The sequence below is a fragment of the Balaenoptera musculus genome, chromosome 12 (genome assembly GCF_009873245.2).
Source record: "Balaenoptera musculus isolate JJ_BM4_2016_0621 chromosome 12, mBalMus1.pri.v3, whole genome shotgun sequence".
NCBI lineage: Eukaryota > Metazoa > Chordata > Mammalia > Artiodactyla > Balaenopteridae > Balaenoptera > Balaenoptera musculus.
The window spans coordinates 54730047-54747857 of record NC_045796.1 but is presented as its reverse complement, the minus strand read 5'-3'; the positions used below and the strand labels follow the sequence as shown (position 1 = coordinate 54747857).

The 17811-nt window shown below is 42.2% G+C and overlaps 1 protein-coding gene across 2 annotated transcripts in view; it reads right to left on the bottom strand.

Moving 5' to 3' along the window:
• LOC118905182 (prolyl endopeptidase) overlaps positions 1-17811 on the bottom strand; it is a 138013-nt gene that overhangs the window by 17184 nt on the left and 103018 nt on the right. For both annotated transcript variants that reach the window (XM_036871667.1, XM_036871668.1), the window contains exons 11-12: positions 3049-3185; positions 1800-1894 (exon numbers count right to left, since the gene is read on the bottom strand). In XM_036871667.1, coding sequence (XP_036727562.1) covers positions 1800-1894; positions 3049-3185 — 232 coding nt within the window. The remainder of the gene's footprint in view (positions 1-1799; positions 1895-3048; positions 3186-17811) is intronic.

The window sequence follows — 17811 nt, the reverse complement described above, 5'->3', positions numbered from 1 at the left end:
ACATAAGGTGTGTAGAGATTTTACTTTTATTCCCCCTTTCTTAGTCATCTCTTGCTATCACAGTTTCATAGTATGATTTTAGTGTAATTAAACTCTAATATCAGGTCCAAGTCAAAATGATACAATGAATTCTATGCTGTTTCAAATACAGTGACAATCAATAAAGCCTTCAAGGATGACACCTGGCCCAATGATGGCTGGCAGGCTGGGGGCCCATGTGTTCATTAGGGACACTCTTTTTTTTTTTTTTAAGAATTTCACTTTTTTATCTATCTATTTATTTATTTATTTTTGGCTGTGTTGGGTCTTCGTTTCTGTGCGAGGGCTTTCTCTAGTTGCGGCAAGCGGGGGCCACTCTTCATCGCGGTGCGTGGGCCTCTCACTATCGCGGCCTCTCTTGTTGCGGAGCACAGGCTCCAGACGCGCAGGCTCAGTAGTGGTGGCTCACGGGCCCAGTTGCTCCGCGGCACGTGGGATCCTCCCAGACCAGGGCTCGAACCCGTGTCCCCTGCATTGGCAGGCAGATTCTCAACCGCTGCGCCACCAGGGAAGCCCAGGACACTCACTCTTGCTAAGATGCTCAAATAGTTTGCTGTCTGACATCAGTCCTTGGGGTGCACGCTGAAGACCGAGGATTTAGGCTTGGGCCTTTCCTGCCTCCCGACATCTAACAGGTACTTATGAAAAAAGCCCTTTACAGCTCTACCCTCATCTTTGCTGATCTGATCGATGCAGAAAACCAGAGCCTGGGCCTCAGCAGGTAGAGAAGAACAGGTGGGTGTACGGATCCGAAGGGTGGTCTCGGCTGCTCCTACTGCGGGAGAAGAGCCTCCTCACCACGTGCTGCTGGCCAAGCCTGAGCCCGGGGGGCCGCCCTCGTGCCCGCAGACTGTCTTACACAGGATGGCTGCTGTTGAGCGGGGAGAAGCAGGGAGCCGGCGGGAGTGAAGCGGCTTCCCACATCCTCCCCCCCCCAAAAACAGGAATAAGGTAAGGGAAGAACATCTTCTTCAAGTTATTGGTTAGTCTATGCATTCCAGATACACAAAAGCCTGGGAGACGGGGTGTGCTCCATATAGAGAGAAAAGGAAGAGAGAGATGGGGCTTTAAAAATAAAGATTGCCATATTTTTTTTTAAAGAATGATAATCTGGGGAATAAAGTTGAATATAGGAGCAGTTTCCTCAATCAACTAGAATACATGCTTCAGGAGGCCAGAGAACAGGGACTGAACCATTAAAACCAGAAAAGAAAAATGGCTGTGTTCTTGTGTTTATCTATCACATGCAGGTTTTATTAGAGTCCCAGCAGCAACGCTAGAAGGATGCTATTTCTTAGCAATGTTGGGAAGATCAGAGAAAGCAAGCAAAAGTTGCCCAAACTGGGACTAGGGAAGCTCTATTTTAGAGTGCTCTTTTCTTTTAAGAGAAAATGGTCTGTTATTGCAGTCTGTTTTGAGATAGCCGATAATGCTAAACAGTAAAAGCCAGGCTAACAGGAGTAGGAGACACAATAAATACCAAAAGCATCCCCCAGACTCACTTCTGACACTGATAGATAAAAATGTACCCTATACATTGCTAAAAAATAAAATTGATTATGGTATGTAGGAGATGCGTCTGAAAAAGGCGTCCTTCATTCAAATAGACTGCAAAGGAAAATAAACTGTGAAAAGACTGAGCTGTTTAAATTGAAAGGGGGAATGGTGCCTGCAATGTGTTTGGAAGCATCCTTTTCTGCCCCTAATCCCCTCGGCTTGGACTATGCCATATTTGTGTTTCTGCAGAGAAAATACCTCACCTTTATGCCACGTCTCTCCGTATTCCCCACCTCCTCTGATGTTGGCCACTGCAAGGACGCCACCCATGTGTCTCACAAAGATGAGCCTGGACACACTGAGAGATGGTAAAAACAGTTAAGCTGCCACTCACTGCCCAGTGAGGACCGCTGTCCTCCTCCACCACACCCGCACCCGCAGCCCTGAAGATGCCCCGCACGTGCTGTCATCTACGTGGAAGCCCAGTACTTTCACGTTGCTCGATTTAAGTGAAATGTTACAACTTCTGCCTAGTGATTAACTGCAAAGCTCATACATTTTCAGGAGCATTCAGTATACCTCATTTTAAACAACTGTCTTGGCAACCAAAATACTGCCACCCATGTGACACAGCCCTGGTCTGAATGGTGCTGTGCTTGTTACACACCCGGTAATGGCCCCTGCTACCATCTCTCCCAGTATCTCTCTCCAGATTGTTCAAGTTGGAAAAAAGAAAGCTCCTTCTGAAATATGAATTTTAAACAGATTTTCCAGTTTTACAGAAATTTAGACGTTGAAACTAGGTGTGAGAGAGGTAGAGGAGATCAGGCACACTGACCAGAAAGTAAGAACGGAGTGCCCAGGGCTGGAGAATGTTTTCTAGAAATAAACAGAAGAAACTACAGCACAAAGCTTCTTTAGAAAGTTTGGATTTTATGTTTTCCTCCCTCTCTTTCCACTCTGACCCTAACAGTACTGAGTGAGGTTATTTTTCTGTTTGCTGTTAACTAAAATTAATTTTGCTTTGAGAACTATTTCTGAACTTTATTCACTCTTCCTTTTAGTAACTGGGGAAACTGTGGGCTTCTGCAACCTGAGGCTCAAGATGGTCTGGCTGCTAATTTCCTGGATGTTGAAGATCAGAGGAAAGGAGAGTTTGAGGTCGGTGATCAGACCATACACCCATGTGGTCCTCTCTTCAACATTTTTCCTATACCTCGGATGGTCTCTACTGAAACTACCAGCATATCCACTGGTTCAGGGAAGAAAATGGTGTAAGGACACTTCCTCACTCATCTCACTTCCCAACACAGAGCAGGCTTAACGAATACTCGTTGCACAAATGAACAAAGATGAGCTCTGCTCAGGAATCAGTGTTGTCTTGATCCAGGTTCCCCTGTGGGGACCAAGGGGATGGGGCTCAGGTGCAGAGGCAGTAGACCACCAGTCTCTGGTTTCTCCTCACTGTCTGGAGATCAGATACACGCTGAAGTTCCGAGGTGCCACGCTTACCTGTAGTTGGGTGTGATAGATATGTTGAAGCCGCCGTAGCCGTATAGGAAAGCGGGATGAGAGGCATCCAATTTTATGCCCTTTTTATGCACGATGAACATTGGAATCTTCGTACCATCCTTGCTAGGGTAGAAAACCTAGAGCAAAAGAAAGCAGAACAGCTAGATTTAGCATTCCTGAGTAAACACTTGCATGCTTTTACATGGGAAAAACAGACAGGTAGTAAATTCTTCAAGATGTAGAGTAGCACAGTGAAAATCCAGTACCACTAAAAGGGCTAGTTGATGGGGGAGCATATTTCAGTTTTTATGGAGACAGTGTGGAGTAGAGAATATAGGGAGACTTGACTTTGAATTCTTCTCCCACTCTCAAAAGCTCGGTGACCCCTGGCAAGTCTGTCCTCACTCAGCTTTAGTTCTTTATCCGTAAAATGTGGCCACCGTGCCCACCTCTTAGGGTCTCCACGAGGCCCACATGAGAGAACGGGCATTCCGTCCTCTGCTGCCAAGCGTCCCTCCCGGCAGTGGGAACTCAGATTCGGCTCTTCTGCCAGACAAGCCAATCTAGGAAGACTCTTTTTCTAGGAAAGACACTTCATATTCAACTTCCTCTCTAAATGTGAAGACACTCAACTCCTCTTCATTTTCCTATGTTCAACTATTAATTAAATGTTAGCAACAACAAAACATATGTTAGCTTTAGAGAGTAGATAAGGAGCAACATAGAAATCCTATTGTTTCTGATTAAACAAAGACACTTTTCTCCAGGATTGATAATTAAGGCTCATCAGACCTTCCTGAATCTGGTAAGTTCAGTTAACATTTCTAGATTCATTACTTTTTGGGTAAAAGGAATAAGAGAAAAGGGACTAGAAAGAGAACATGAAATGTTATTCAAACGGTAAAGCCACAGAATAAGCACTGAGTCACCCAAAGCTGATAGTGGCTTCTTCCACACAGACAATCTGTAAATAGCCTTCTCTGGTCAAACGTGGTGTCTTTATCCCAAATGACACCTGGGAAGTGCCCAGCTTAGAAACGTCTTGCTGACCTCACACATCACAGTCAAGGACATAAACCTCTACAGGTAGTGTGACTTGGAGCCATATTCTATCCAAAGCTTTTTAAGGTAGCAGTTCTATCGTGGAAAGTGCCCACAAAGTTCTTGGGAATAAACAGTGGGGGGCGGGCAGGGGAGAGGGGGGGAGGCGAGGCAGATTTGGAGAAAGGCACTACACGGCCACCGTTAATGCCTGCGAGTCTGGTCGTTTTTTGAAACCTGCCAAGGAACAGTATAACAAGCATTTGCTTCTGACTTTGGAGAGAAATGCTGAGATGTATGTAAAGTTGACTGTTTAGGAATTATGGAGAATACATGGCAGAGTTCAAAGTTATCAGAGGAGACAGGGTTTTAGCTAAAGTTATCTAGGGCCAGTTAGGAGCCGCTAATAGAGAGTAACTGCAGGCGGTACAAGCAAATGCAGAGCAAGATGTACAGGCGACTGGCTGGGGCTAATGAGCTGAAACCCAGGCCCTCGGGTAGGCGCGTTCTAACCACAGAGGAGACAGCGTCGGGGCGGGTGGGCAGGGGAGCAAACTGTCTCACACGATTCTACCCTAACTAACTGAATCATCCGCTTAAAAAATAGCGTTCCCCCCAGCTACCTCCCGACTTCCCACCTATCCTCAAATCCCAGCCCCGGCACCTAATCCCTCTCCAGCCCGGCTGAGCCCTCCTCAGGCAACTCCCCTTCTGCGTCCTACTCTTCACCCGGTCAGCTGGACTGGTGCACTTCTGTCCCTACTAAGCTGACCCTCAGAGCCTCCTGTTTGCAAAGTGCTCTGTCTTCTTGCTTCGGGGCAATGTGGCGTCCTCCTCTGGCACTACTTTGCTTGCTACCACCTGTAGGCTTTCTAGTGCCTGCACCTCGCTTGGTCTGCAGTGCTCCCATCTGGTTCCAGGACGGAGGCATCCTTGAGGAATACAATCAAAAGCACAAAGGCCCCCTTATGCCCATAGCTGCAAAAATATACCCAAGTTTTAAGTTGTTGTGGTTCAGATGTTAAAATAACAGCACTGTGAATGCTGTCCAAAAGTGAAAGGGCACGGTGAGGATGACTACAGTAGAATCACCTTCAAGACAACTCCCTAAAAGAAGTCTATTTCAGACTTGAAATAAACATACACACTTAACATATATACATGTGCACAGACTTTATCACATCTCTATATATACACACAGAGCAGTGTTTTATGCCATTTCCATTTATGGAATGGCAATTGATGACAATAAACCTTAACCTGACTGCAACAGAAGGGCAAACTGAATCCTGAGTCTTTTGATAACTATGGAAGGAATCCATGTGGACATTTTAGAAACAGACATTAAAAATAGCCCAGCTATTTTCCATTATGCTCTTTCCATTCCTTTGACTTTACTGAAACTGATTTCCTCTTGAAGCCACTCCTGCAAAACTTTTCTTTGAGAGGCTTTGTGGGTAAGTTTCTTTCTAGATTTGCCTGGTAAGGAAGAAAAGTTAGCAAACTCCTTGTTTCCATTTGCTTCCCAAACCTGGCCAAACCAAAAAGCTCCACTTCATAATCTACACTAGTGGTTCTTGAACCTTATTGGTTGGGCCTAAGCATCTGTGATAAACATGTTAAAAATGCAGTTTCCTGGGCTTCATTCCCAGAAATTCTGATCCCACAAGGAAATTCTGATCCTATCTTCATGGGGGCCATCTCCTTGGAGTTCTTGAAGAACCTTCTGCCAACTTCACTCACTCTCTGAACCCCAGAGAAAGAAGGATCATTCATTTCTTACTAAGTCCACTACTACCACACTCTTCTGATTACCGCAACTTTTTCTTTTTGTATTGTCTCCCTTTCCTTGGCATACAAACAGACTCAAATTTCTCCTATCCTACACAACAACAACAACAACGCCCCAGATCTTTTGTACCGCCATGTCTGTCCCTCAAACTAAATTTCCGTCTCCTGCTTCCTTCCTGATCAAACATATCCACGGTAACCTACACTCACAGCTCACACGTGCCTGCCTCGTTCAGTCCTGTCCTCACCACTGCCCTTTCAAAGGGCAGTGATGAATTTTTTTGTCTTTGCCCCTCCATCCCTACCTCTACCCTAGTGGTGTAGATCCTTCCGAACTTTTCCACATGCTTATAGAGACACATCTGTTTACACGTATTCACATACATGGGTTATTATTAAAAGGCAATAGTACATAGAATCAGGCCAATATTGGGATAAAACTTACTCGGCTTCTCCCCACTCAGCTACCGATTATGGAATTCCTTCCAGGTTAAAGACACCCAGATTTACCTCATTTAAAAAAGCGGCTGCCTAGTACTTCATCGTATGAAAGTACACGAACTTACTTAACCATTTGCTCACCAAAGGCTATTCAGACTATTCTTTTTCTGTTATTAACAATGATGGAATAAATCCCTTTTACATAAATCTTATACAGTCATGCTATGATTTCTACAGGATATGTTCTTAGACATGAGATTGCTAAATCAAAGTGTATGTGCATTTAAAAATTCAACAGAGGAGTTAGAGCCAAGATGGCAGAATAGGAGGATGTGGAGTTCACCTCTCCCCACAAGTACATCAAGAATACATCTACAAATGAAACGATTCTCACAGAGCACCTGCTGAACACTAGCAGAGAACCTCAGACACCTAAAAAGGACAAGAAAAATCCCCACACAACTGGGTAGGATGAAAGAAAGAAAAAAGAGAGGAAACGGGACGCGACCTGCACCCCTGGCGGGGGGAGCTATAGGAGAGGAAAGGGTCCCGCACTCAGGGAAGCCCCCTCACCGGTGGCGGGGAGATCAGCTGGGACAGAGAGGGGGCTTCGGGGACTCGGAGGAGAGTGCAGCAAGCGGTCTGTGGCAGGCAGGACAGAGTAAGACCCACATGGATGGTCCATACTGTACAGATGGCCAAAAAGCACATGAAAAGATGCTCAACATCACTAATTATTAGAGAAATGCAAATCAAAACTACAATGAGGTATCCACCTCATTGGTGGGAATGTAAATTGGTACAACCATTATGGAGAACAGTATGGAGGTTCCTTAAAAAACTAAGAATAGAACTACCATATGACCCAGTAATCCCACTCCTGGGCATATATCTGGAGAAAACCATAATTCGAAAAGATACATGCACCCCAATGTTCACTGCAGCACTATTTACAATAGCCAGGACATGGAAGTAACCTAAGTGCCCATCGACAGAGGAATGGATAAAGAAGATGTGCTACATATATACAATGAAATATTACTCAGCCATAAAAACAAATGAAATAATGCCATTTGCAGCAACATGGATGGACCAAGAGATTGTCACACTGAGTGAAGGCAGACAGAGAAGGACAAATGCGAAATCTAAAAAAATGGTACAAATGAACTTGCTTACAAATAAGAAATAGAGTTACAGATGTAGAAAACAATCTTATGGTTATGGGGGGAAACAGGGAGGAGGGATAAGTTGGGAGATTGGGAATGACATATGCACACTACTATATATAAAACACATAACTAATAAGAACCTACTGTATAGCACAGGGAACTACTCAATACTATGTAATGACATGGGAAAATCTAAAAAAGAGTGGATATATGTATATGTATAACTGATTCACTGTGCTATACAGCAGAAAGTAACATAACATTGTAAATCAACTATACTCCAATAAAAATTTTTTATATCATTTTATATCTCTTCCTCAGAAAACAAAGTGTGCCCACCCTTTCAGTGTGTTTTACCTTTCTGATTAGTTAATAGAAACTCTTCTTACATTAAGGACATTTACCTTTCTTTCTGTCATATATTTTGTTTGTATTTCCTCCCAGTCTATAGCCTGTTTTTAAACTTTCTTTGTGGTATCTTGAATATATTTACATAGCACATATACAGATAGGACTCCCTCACCCCAAGTTGTAAAAATATTTGTCTATATTTTCATTTTGAATTTTTACATTTATAGTTATCCAAATGAAGTTTCTTTTTACATATGATCTGGTATCTAACTACTTTTCCCCAAATAGCCAACTATTATACACCGTTTACTAAAGAATAATTCTTTTCCCCGTTTTTCAGAAATGCCATTTTTGAATTGGTTTCTTCCCAGGCCTCATCTGTTTCGATCCCTATCTGGCAACTGCTTCTTTGGCTTCCTGGGTGCAGTATTTCTCTAATTCTTTTTCAACCTTCCTAATTGATCCATTACTAGCTCTTCTTCCTGCTGCCAAATGCTACTGTTTTGCAGTTTTCTATACTTGGTCTTCTCTTTTCTCTCTGCAAATCCCCCATTTGCCATCTCAGAGAGTTCCAATAAACTACTCCATGCTAAGGACCTTCATGCCCACATTTGCAGGTCCCTGTGAGGGGCTGGTTTGAAAGCCCCTCAGGTTGCTCCACTGTGAGGGCTGTGATGTCACACGGTGGGTGGCCCGTCTACATCTCCAGGCCAACGTGCTCTAGGTGCACCTTACAGGTTCCTCTGTGGGGCTCTCTCATTTTGGCTAGTAGCAGTGGTCCCTTACTTCACTCTCTCCTCAGCCACCCAACTGCCAGCTCTCAGAATCACATCTTGTGCCAAGGACCCCACGCCCAGGCATCACTCAGCCACTTCAATTCTCAGGCCTCTCCTCGCGCATGTGTGCTGGTGACCCTGCTCAGAACTCTCTGCCATGCTAGCCTCAAACCCACCTGGTCTCCCCGACTCCTCTCACTGGCTAAAGTGAAGCTGTGGTAGGAGCAGTAGAGCCTCGAACTATTATTAGTAACACACAACAACCATAATATATTTATCTATTTATATGATACACAAGCCGTTACTGCTTGATGAGGAGGCAACTGCTGAAGCTTGAACCCATGGGCTATTTTCAATAGTTTATTGCTACACCACCACCCAGGTTCAAGCTAAAAAGCAAAAAGACTTTTCCCCCTCATAATCGTAACCAAATGAGAGCGAGCTGACAATACACACCCATTCATTTTGAGCGTCCACTGTGGGCACAGACCTTTGATGGGATGCCAAAGCCTCTATGGGACCCTGAACGGACAGGACAACAAAGTGCTCCCACGGGATCCAGCAGGCACCCACGTGAGTAACAGAAAAAGTCCGTCCGTCATCCAGGTCCCACAGCTCATCATGTGAGGCTGACGGGCCCCGTCCTCCCCATTCCTGCCAGCAGCAGAGCAAACGGTCCGTGTGATAGATCCAGTCCGACCAGGAGCCTGTGACACCAGTGTCAGCACCAGGTCTTTCCCCTGGCACACCCGTCCACCTTCACAGACACAAGCACCACCGAAGAATCTAAGACGGAGTGTCTCTGGAAGCACCCGTGAGACCACATGAGAGGCACTATTTTATCGTGCTTTGATATGCAGCCTTCACCATGGACACCACAGATGAAAAATAAACATCACGACAGCGATTCAAAGCCACAGTTAGTTCTAGACATTAGTAAGCCAGCCAGAGATTGATCAAACACGGACTTTAGAATGTTTCCTGCCTTAATTCCGTGTTCCTCCTCTTTAAAACTTAAGTACTTCATTTTGTAGACTCTCACAGCAGCATAACAATGTTAGTCCACATTTAAAACCAAGAACGTTCAGCACAACAAGGCAATAAGGAAGCACACCCTCTGGGAAGCCCACGCTGTATCTCGATAGAGGACAGAGATGGGTATTTTCAAGTAGTCGCGAGACTGTTCCACCTGGGAAAGAAAGCTGGTGTCAGCTCTTTCTCAGCCCTGGGGAATCAAGATGATCATCCCAAATTCTGGGTATTTAAAATGTTTTAGGGATTTCCCTGGTGGCACAGTGGATAAGAATCTGACTGCCAATGAAGGGGACACGGGTTCAAGTCCTGGTCTGGGAAGAACCCACATGCCACAACTACTGAAGCCCACGCACCTAGAGACCGTGCTCTCCAAGAACACAAGCCACCGCAATGAGAAGCCCGTGCACCGCAACAGAGTAGCCCCCGCTCGCCACAACTAGAGAAAGCCCGCGCGCAGCAACGCAGACCCAACGCACAAAAAACAAAAATAAATAAATAAATAAATAAATAAATGTTTCAGATACAAGGAGAGAAGGTCACTCTGGGACCTCACCTAGCTGGTCACCCTCTCTTATTTTAGAAATGAGAAACCCAAGATCCATAAAGATAACTGCCAGGTAACACTGCTAGCTTGCATAAAATTAACACCAAGTCCCTGGTCCAGAGTTTTTTCTACCCTATTACAAAGTAATTCACTTCAAGCTATTACTTCCTTGTAAGCATCTTTACTGGGTGTAATTATGCAAAATTTTGCAAATGTTAGAAACTTTGAAGTAGATTTAATATATTCTCCCCACCCCCACCCCCAAGACAATGATCACTGGCCTCTAGGGAATCCAGGGGACAAGTATTCTGGCAAAGATACTATGCTTTATTCGCTTTTTAGTTTTCGTTACCCTCTTGAAAAGGAGATTCATTCAAGCATGTCAAAAGCCATATTCCAGATACAGGAGTTATTACTTATTATTTTTTAAAGCAGAATGGGTCTGCTTAGAAAGATGATCCTTCTCCAAACAGTCATCAGTGTTACCACCTTGAGGACAGATTATTAAAACAATAATAAAAATCCCACTATATCCTGCCATGCCATTCTACTAAAAAAATTCAGTTTCAGTAGTATTTTTAAAAGGCACAATTCACTTCAGAAATGAAACAAAAAATGCTTGAGAGAATATAAGAAAAACTAACCCCCAACTTGATAAGTAATCAATTTAAGCAGCTTCTAATTTTGCACATTTAAAACCATTATTCTAATGAATGACTGACAGATAAGAGCTCACCGATCCTTGATCTGAATCCTTTAAATTAAAAAGCTCTTGAGGAAAAGAGAGGAAAAGGTTTATACTTTATATAAGTAAAAAATGTCAGAAATGACCATCCCTATTGTCCGCATGACTGTGCCGAGGCATCACCAAATATCAGGTGGTCTTTCTCTGGATATGCATGTATATCTGTATGCATGTCCAGCTGTCATAACATGTGAATCTGGCTTCATACGGAGGAAATAAAAACATCTTCCTTTAAAGGAAAAAGAGGAGCAAGTGAACAAAACAAACCAAGGGAACATGACTGTTCTTCAAGAGAATGACATCAGTTATGACAAGATCAGCTCTCTCTGCTGAATGATTACTTTTCTGGAGATAATAATACATTTAGTAATAAAATCAATTTTGCTAACACATTCAAACATGTGCGACCATTTAAGTTCCCCAAACAGACAATCTTCAGCCCCACAGTTAATCTGGTTCAGACTTGGTGCTCTCCGAGGCAAACGCCAGGACTCTCGTTATCACGGGTAATGGGACGTGCTCGTCCACGCAAGGTGAAGGAAAACTGTAAAGGGCAAGCCCTTCGCAGAGAGGAATGTCTGGTGAGAGCGACTCCTGCCTAATTTTAGAGCCTGACGGGCTGAAAGGAGAATGTTCATAAAGGGCGCTGAGCTTCCCTTCCCATCAGACTTGACAGAGCCCCTTGTGTGGCCTGTGCCAAGGATGGCAGACACATGTGACGAGGAGCAGAGCTGCTCAGAAATTCCATGCTCAATGCAAACAGGGAACAAGACATTCCATCACCCACAGAACTGGGCAGAAGGCAACCTCTGTGCCCCCATTAGCTTGCAAAACAAGTAAACATAGAACTTTGGGAGGCGCTGCACATTTCTGAGCTGTGCTTAGGTTAAAAATACTAGCCTGGCATTGGAAGGTTGTAACCCTATCTCTTTTCTAGACTTTTAACTTTGGAGGAGTGGGGGAGAGTTTAAGGGTCACCTTTGGACAGAAAATATAAAGGGAAGTGTTTATTTTGGATTGTTTTACTCTGCTTTCCAAAGGATGGCTGGACATTTTTGTAACGCTGGAGATTTAAAAAACTCCTGTGGGGCACCTCAATGACAGCGAAGTCAGTCTATTTAAAAAATCTGTTTTTTAATTTTTGGGGCATTTCTTGAGCACCAACGATGTGCTAAGTGCTACATGCATAGTCTCTGCAGAAATGCACCGGCTCTCAAAGGCTCAGCCATCTGTTCTTTGGAATAATAAACCTATTCCCGGCCTCAAACTGTGCAGCAAGACGTGAAATAGAAAGTGGAAGGTTCTGAACATGAGGAAAGAAAGCCAGTGGTACAGACACAAGTGGAACATGGCACTTTGATGAGTTTTTAGAGTTTAGAGGTATTCATGTATTTTAAGGTAGAAAGACATAAGGGGCTATGATGAATAAATATGACTTGATTGTGAAACATAAAAGCCACCTTCAGTTCCACTGCCCTGATTTCCTTGTGGTCAAGGCAAACACACAATCAGACATTTTCATAAAAGTGAAGGACCTACTTACTATATGCAGAGGTTCAGAGAAAGCAGTTTCTGTTTTTTAACAGGCATTGTTTCTAAGGTGCTCTCAAAGAATGCATACATGGCCCTGTAATGAGGCTCTCCACAATGGGCTTTTAGGCTGCACGTGGAATGCATGTGTGTTTGTTTTGTTCTTCATGAAAACAGCACGATGAGTCCATCCTCAGGGCACTAGGAGCACTGCACTGTGTGCGTTCAATAAACATTTGTTTATGAATTTATTTGTTGACTGAATAAATGAGTTAGAACTACATATTAAACACTCTCTTTCCGATCCCACAAACTCCTATACACCAGCCAGCCTCAGTTCCTGAGGCTCAAAGTCATCTTGGATGCCTCTCACATGTCATCTTACCTAGCCCTGCCTATCCACACGGTGGCCTTGTCTCCTAACAGGACTCTTGCTTCCAATCTTTGGATACTTGTTACCAGATTAATCTCCCCGCAATCAAAAAAAAAATCTTCCTTTTAATCTAGGTCATTCCCCTACTGAAAACATGCAATGCCTCCCCATTTTCTACAAAATGAAGTCCACGTTTGAGACCAGCAATTGAGACTCTACTCTCCGCCTTCAACATCTGTGAATACTTCCCAACTATCTTCTCCAGTGAGACTGCCATTTCACATCTCCAGACCCTGGCTCCCAGTGTCACATGCCTGAATAGACTAAAGTATGACTTCAAAAAAACAAAATCATCGGCTCTTAGGAATTCACTTGTTTGACCCCCATCTACTCCTACCCAATGCAGGCATCCCCAGAGCTACATCTCAGGCAGGTTCAACCTTTGCTTGGATATTTCTAGTAATGAGAAAGAAATTTACAACAGCACAAATGGCAGGTCATTTCATTTCGGAACTTCCCTAATTGTTATAAAGTTCTTCTCTACCTGAAAAAGTCAAAATAACTGAAAATACAGGGAACAAAAGTTATCCAAGGCTCTGGAGACAGAACCTAGTAATAGTAAATTCCTATATAAGTTAACTATCGACTAAAGTTTCCATACATTTAAAAACAAATATTAAAATGCCTGCCACTTAGTTTCTATATTTTTCACAATAGAGTTTTCCTTAGTCCTTACTTTGGTCACAATATACAGTATTTATTTTACTTGATTTGTTTAAAACACTTATATAGTTTTTCCCATGTACCAAGCACTACTCTAAGGGCTTTATAAATATTCCCTCATTTTAATTCACACTTTATACCATGAATACCGCCATTTTTTAGGGAAGTCACTTTGACACAGAGAAGTAAATAGTCCAAAGCATATATCTCATAAGTGATGGAGTCAGGATTTGAACCTGGGCTGTCTGACTCCGGACTCCATGCTCTTAGCCACTGTAAACAAGGGATCAGCAAATCCTCTGGCCCCTCCCCCAGGGGCTCCTCTTGAACCCTCAATGGCACAACTATTGTGCCCTCATGCATCTCCCTCTTGGGGCCGTGCATCAATTTACATCTATACCTAATACAGTGCCCAGAGGACAGTAGGCACTTAGAAAATGAATGCTGGACAAATGCGGAAGTGAATGCTCAAACTGGACCCCATGCTTCAATCAAACATAAGAAAAAGTATTTTAAGTGGCAGTTCATTAAAAGAAATCCTCAACAAAATATTAGCAAACCAAATCCAACAATATATTGAATTGGAATTTATTCTATGGATGCAAGGATGGTTCAACACCCACAAATCAGTCAACGTGATATACCACATTAACAAAATGAAGGATAAAAATCTTATGCAGAAAAAGCACTTGCCAAAATTCAACATCTATTTATGATAAAAACTCTCAACAAAGCAGGTATAGAGGGAACATACCTCAACATAATAAAGGCTATATGCGATAAGCCCACAGCTAACAACATACTCAATGGGGAAAAGCTGAAACTCTTCTCTAAGGTCAGGAACAAGAAAAGGATACCCTCTCTTGCCACTAATTACTCACCACAGTATTGGAAGTCCTAGCCTGAGCAATTAGGCAAGAAAAAGAAGTAAGTATCCATATTGGAAAGGAAGAAGTAAAACTGTCACTATTTGCAGAAGACATGATATCATATATATAAAAACCCTAAAGACTCCACCAAAACATTGTTAGAACTAATCCACAAGTTCAGTAAAGTGGCAGGATACAAAATCAGTATGCAAAAATCTGTTGCATTTCTTTACACTAATAATGAACTATGAGAAAGAGAAATTAAGAAAATAGTCCCATTTATAATTGCATCAAAAGCAATAAAAGATGTAGGAATAAATTTAACCAAGGAGATGAAAGACCTATATATTGAAAACTACAGGACATGAATGAAAGAAATTGAAGAAGACACAAATAAATGGAAAGACATTCCATGCTCATGGATTGGAAGAATTAATATTGTTAAAATATCCATATTTCCCAAAGCAATATACAGATTCAATGCAATCCTTATCAAAATTGCAATGGTATTTTTCACAGAAATAGAAAAAAAAATCCTAAAATTTGTATGGATCCACAAAAGACCCTGAACAGCCAAAGCAATCTTGAGAAAGAACAAAGCTGGAGGCAATCATGTGTCAGATTTCGAACTATATTATAAACCAAGAGTAATCAAAACAGTATGGTACTGGCACAAAAACAGACACATAGATCAATGTAACAGGATAGAGAACCCAGAAATAAACTCATGCTCATATGGTCAACTAATTTACAACAAAGGAACCAAGAATATACAATAGGTAAAGGACAGTCTCTTCAATAAATGGTGTTGGGAAAACTGGACAGCCACATGCAGAAAAATGAAAATGGACCACTATCTTACACTATACACCAGAATTAACTCAAAATAGATTAAAGACTTGACCATAACACCTGAAACCATAAAACTGCTAGAAGAAAACATAGATGGTAAGTTTCTTGACATGGGTCTTGATGATTTTTTGAATCTGACACCAAAAGCAAAAGGAACATAAGCAAAAATAAACAAGTGGGACTACATCAAACCAAAAAGCTTTTGCAGAGCAAAGGAAACCTTCAATAAAGTGAAAAGGCAACCTACTGAATGGGGGAAAATAATCGCAAATCATGTATCTGGTAAGGGGCTACTCTCCAAAATATATAAAGAACTCATACAACTCAATAGCAAAGACCAAATAATCCAATTAAAAAATGGGCAAAAGATCTGGATAGACATTTCTTCAGAGAAGACATACAGATGGCCAACAGGTACATGAAAAGATGCTCAACACCATTAATCACCAGGGAAATGAAAATCAAAACAATGAGATATCACTTTACCTGTTAGAATGGCTATTATCAAAAAGACAAGAAGTAACAAGTGTTGGCAAGAATGTGGGGAAAAGGGAACTCTTGTGCACTGTTGGTGGGAATGTAAATTGGTGCAGCCACTATGAGAAATGGTTATGGAGGTTCCTCAAAAAAATTAAAAATAGAACTACCACATGATCTAGCAATTCCGCTTCTGGGTATTTATCTGAAGAAAGTGAAAACACTAATTTAAAAAGATATATGTACCCCTATGTTTATTGCAGCATTATTTAAAATAGCCAAGATATGGAAACAACCTAAGTGTCCATCAATAGATAAATGGATAAAAAAATTGTGAGATATACACACACACACACACAGAGGAATATTACTCAGCCATAAAAAGGAATGAATCCTGCCATTTGCCACAACATGGATGGACCTGGAGGGCATTATGCTGAGTGAAATTAAGTCAGACAGAGAAAGGCACATACCATATGATCTCTCTTATATGGGGAATCTAAGAAAACGAAACAAAAACAAAAACTAAGCTCATAGATTCAGAGGACAGAGTGTTGGTTGCCAGAGGTGGGGGGTGGGAGAAAAATGGGTGAACTATTTTGTTTTGTTTTTAGTTTAAATAAATTGAATAAAATTTTTTAAAAAGTCCATACAAACACAGCAATCTAGAGTCTGGCATCACAGTGCTTGAAAGCTGAAAAGTAAAAAAAATATAGATTAACTCTGGTTGAGGTACTTAAGAGGCTGTATAAGCATGGATAAGGGATCCCAAACTTCCAACTTATCACTAATGAAAAATATTTAACATCTGACATTTTCCTGTGTGTAGCTGTTAATCTATTAATTTAGCAATGCCACAGTGGATGAGCTTCATGGCTCTTGCACTGTTTGGTTCTGGTAATTGACTCATGAGATTGCAACTGCACCATAAACACCCGACAAGAATGCTTGAAATCCATTTCAAATTCTCATTAACTCACACCTACAGCAGACCACTTATTTTATTGCACTAGAAAAATAAAATTAATAACCAATGTTGAAAAGACAAACTCTAGCCAGACTGTTCAGTAACAGAACAGAAGAGAACTTCGCACCTTAAACATTTGTGGCTGGCCATTATGCATTCTTAAGAGTGTGAACTATTAAAGAGAGACAGATGTTAAAAGAGGAGAAAGGGGAGCGGTGTGTCTGCAATCAAGCAGTTTGCAGCTGTGGGGTGGGGGATAGAATAACCTGCACAAAGCCAAGGGTGGCCCCGAATCAAGGACAGCATTGGCAAAAGCCCCCGAACCAGGAAGCTGGCACAACTGTCCAAGTACCATTTCTCATTTGTACATCCAAGGGGAAACTGAGATGCAGCAAAACACTGCGAGGAGCAAATGCATACAAAATAATTTTGTTGTAGAAAAATGAATGACTGGAATACTGAAAAGGTGAATTTGCAAGTAAAATTCACAGGCACAGAGACATTCATGTGGGTTTCTGTTGGACACATCCAATGCTGCTATTACCCTCTGATCTACTTCTACCTAGAGTCTCTCAGACAATAAAAATGCAAATCATCAAAATAGACCCCTCAGGTGAATAAGAGGCAAAAAAAAGAAACCCACCATAGATGATTTCATGTTGCTTAAAAAACAATCATTAGGAAGCTCACGAGTACACAGCGCATTTCACTCCCCCACTGGGACGCATGGGGCCAGAAGTAGACTCGCGCTGGCGAGGGCAGGCTGCAAAGAGATGGTCCGTTAGAAGGGACAGAACAGAGGCTTAGACGAGTACCACAAACAGTTACTGGGAGGCAACTCACCAGGGGGCGGAAAAGAGAATGGGGAAAAATGAAGGCAAATCACAAAGTTCAGAAATCCTACCGTGAAGGTACAAGCACCAATTCTTCTTTGCTTTCTGTTCTAAGCTTGGCTGTGTGAATGTTTTATATTTGTGCAGTAGAATAACAGTAGCAAAAATCTCATCAATGAAACCATATACAATTTTTTCTGATGGCTACGAAATGCCTCCCACTACCTTGTTTACCCCAGCACTATC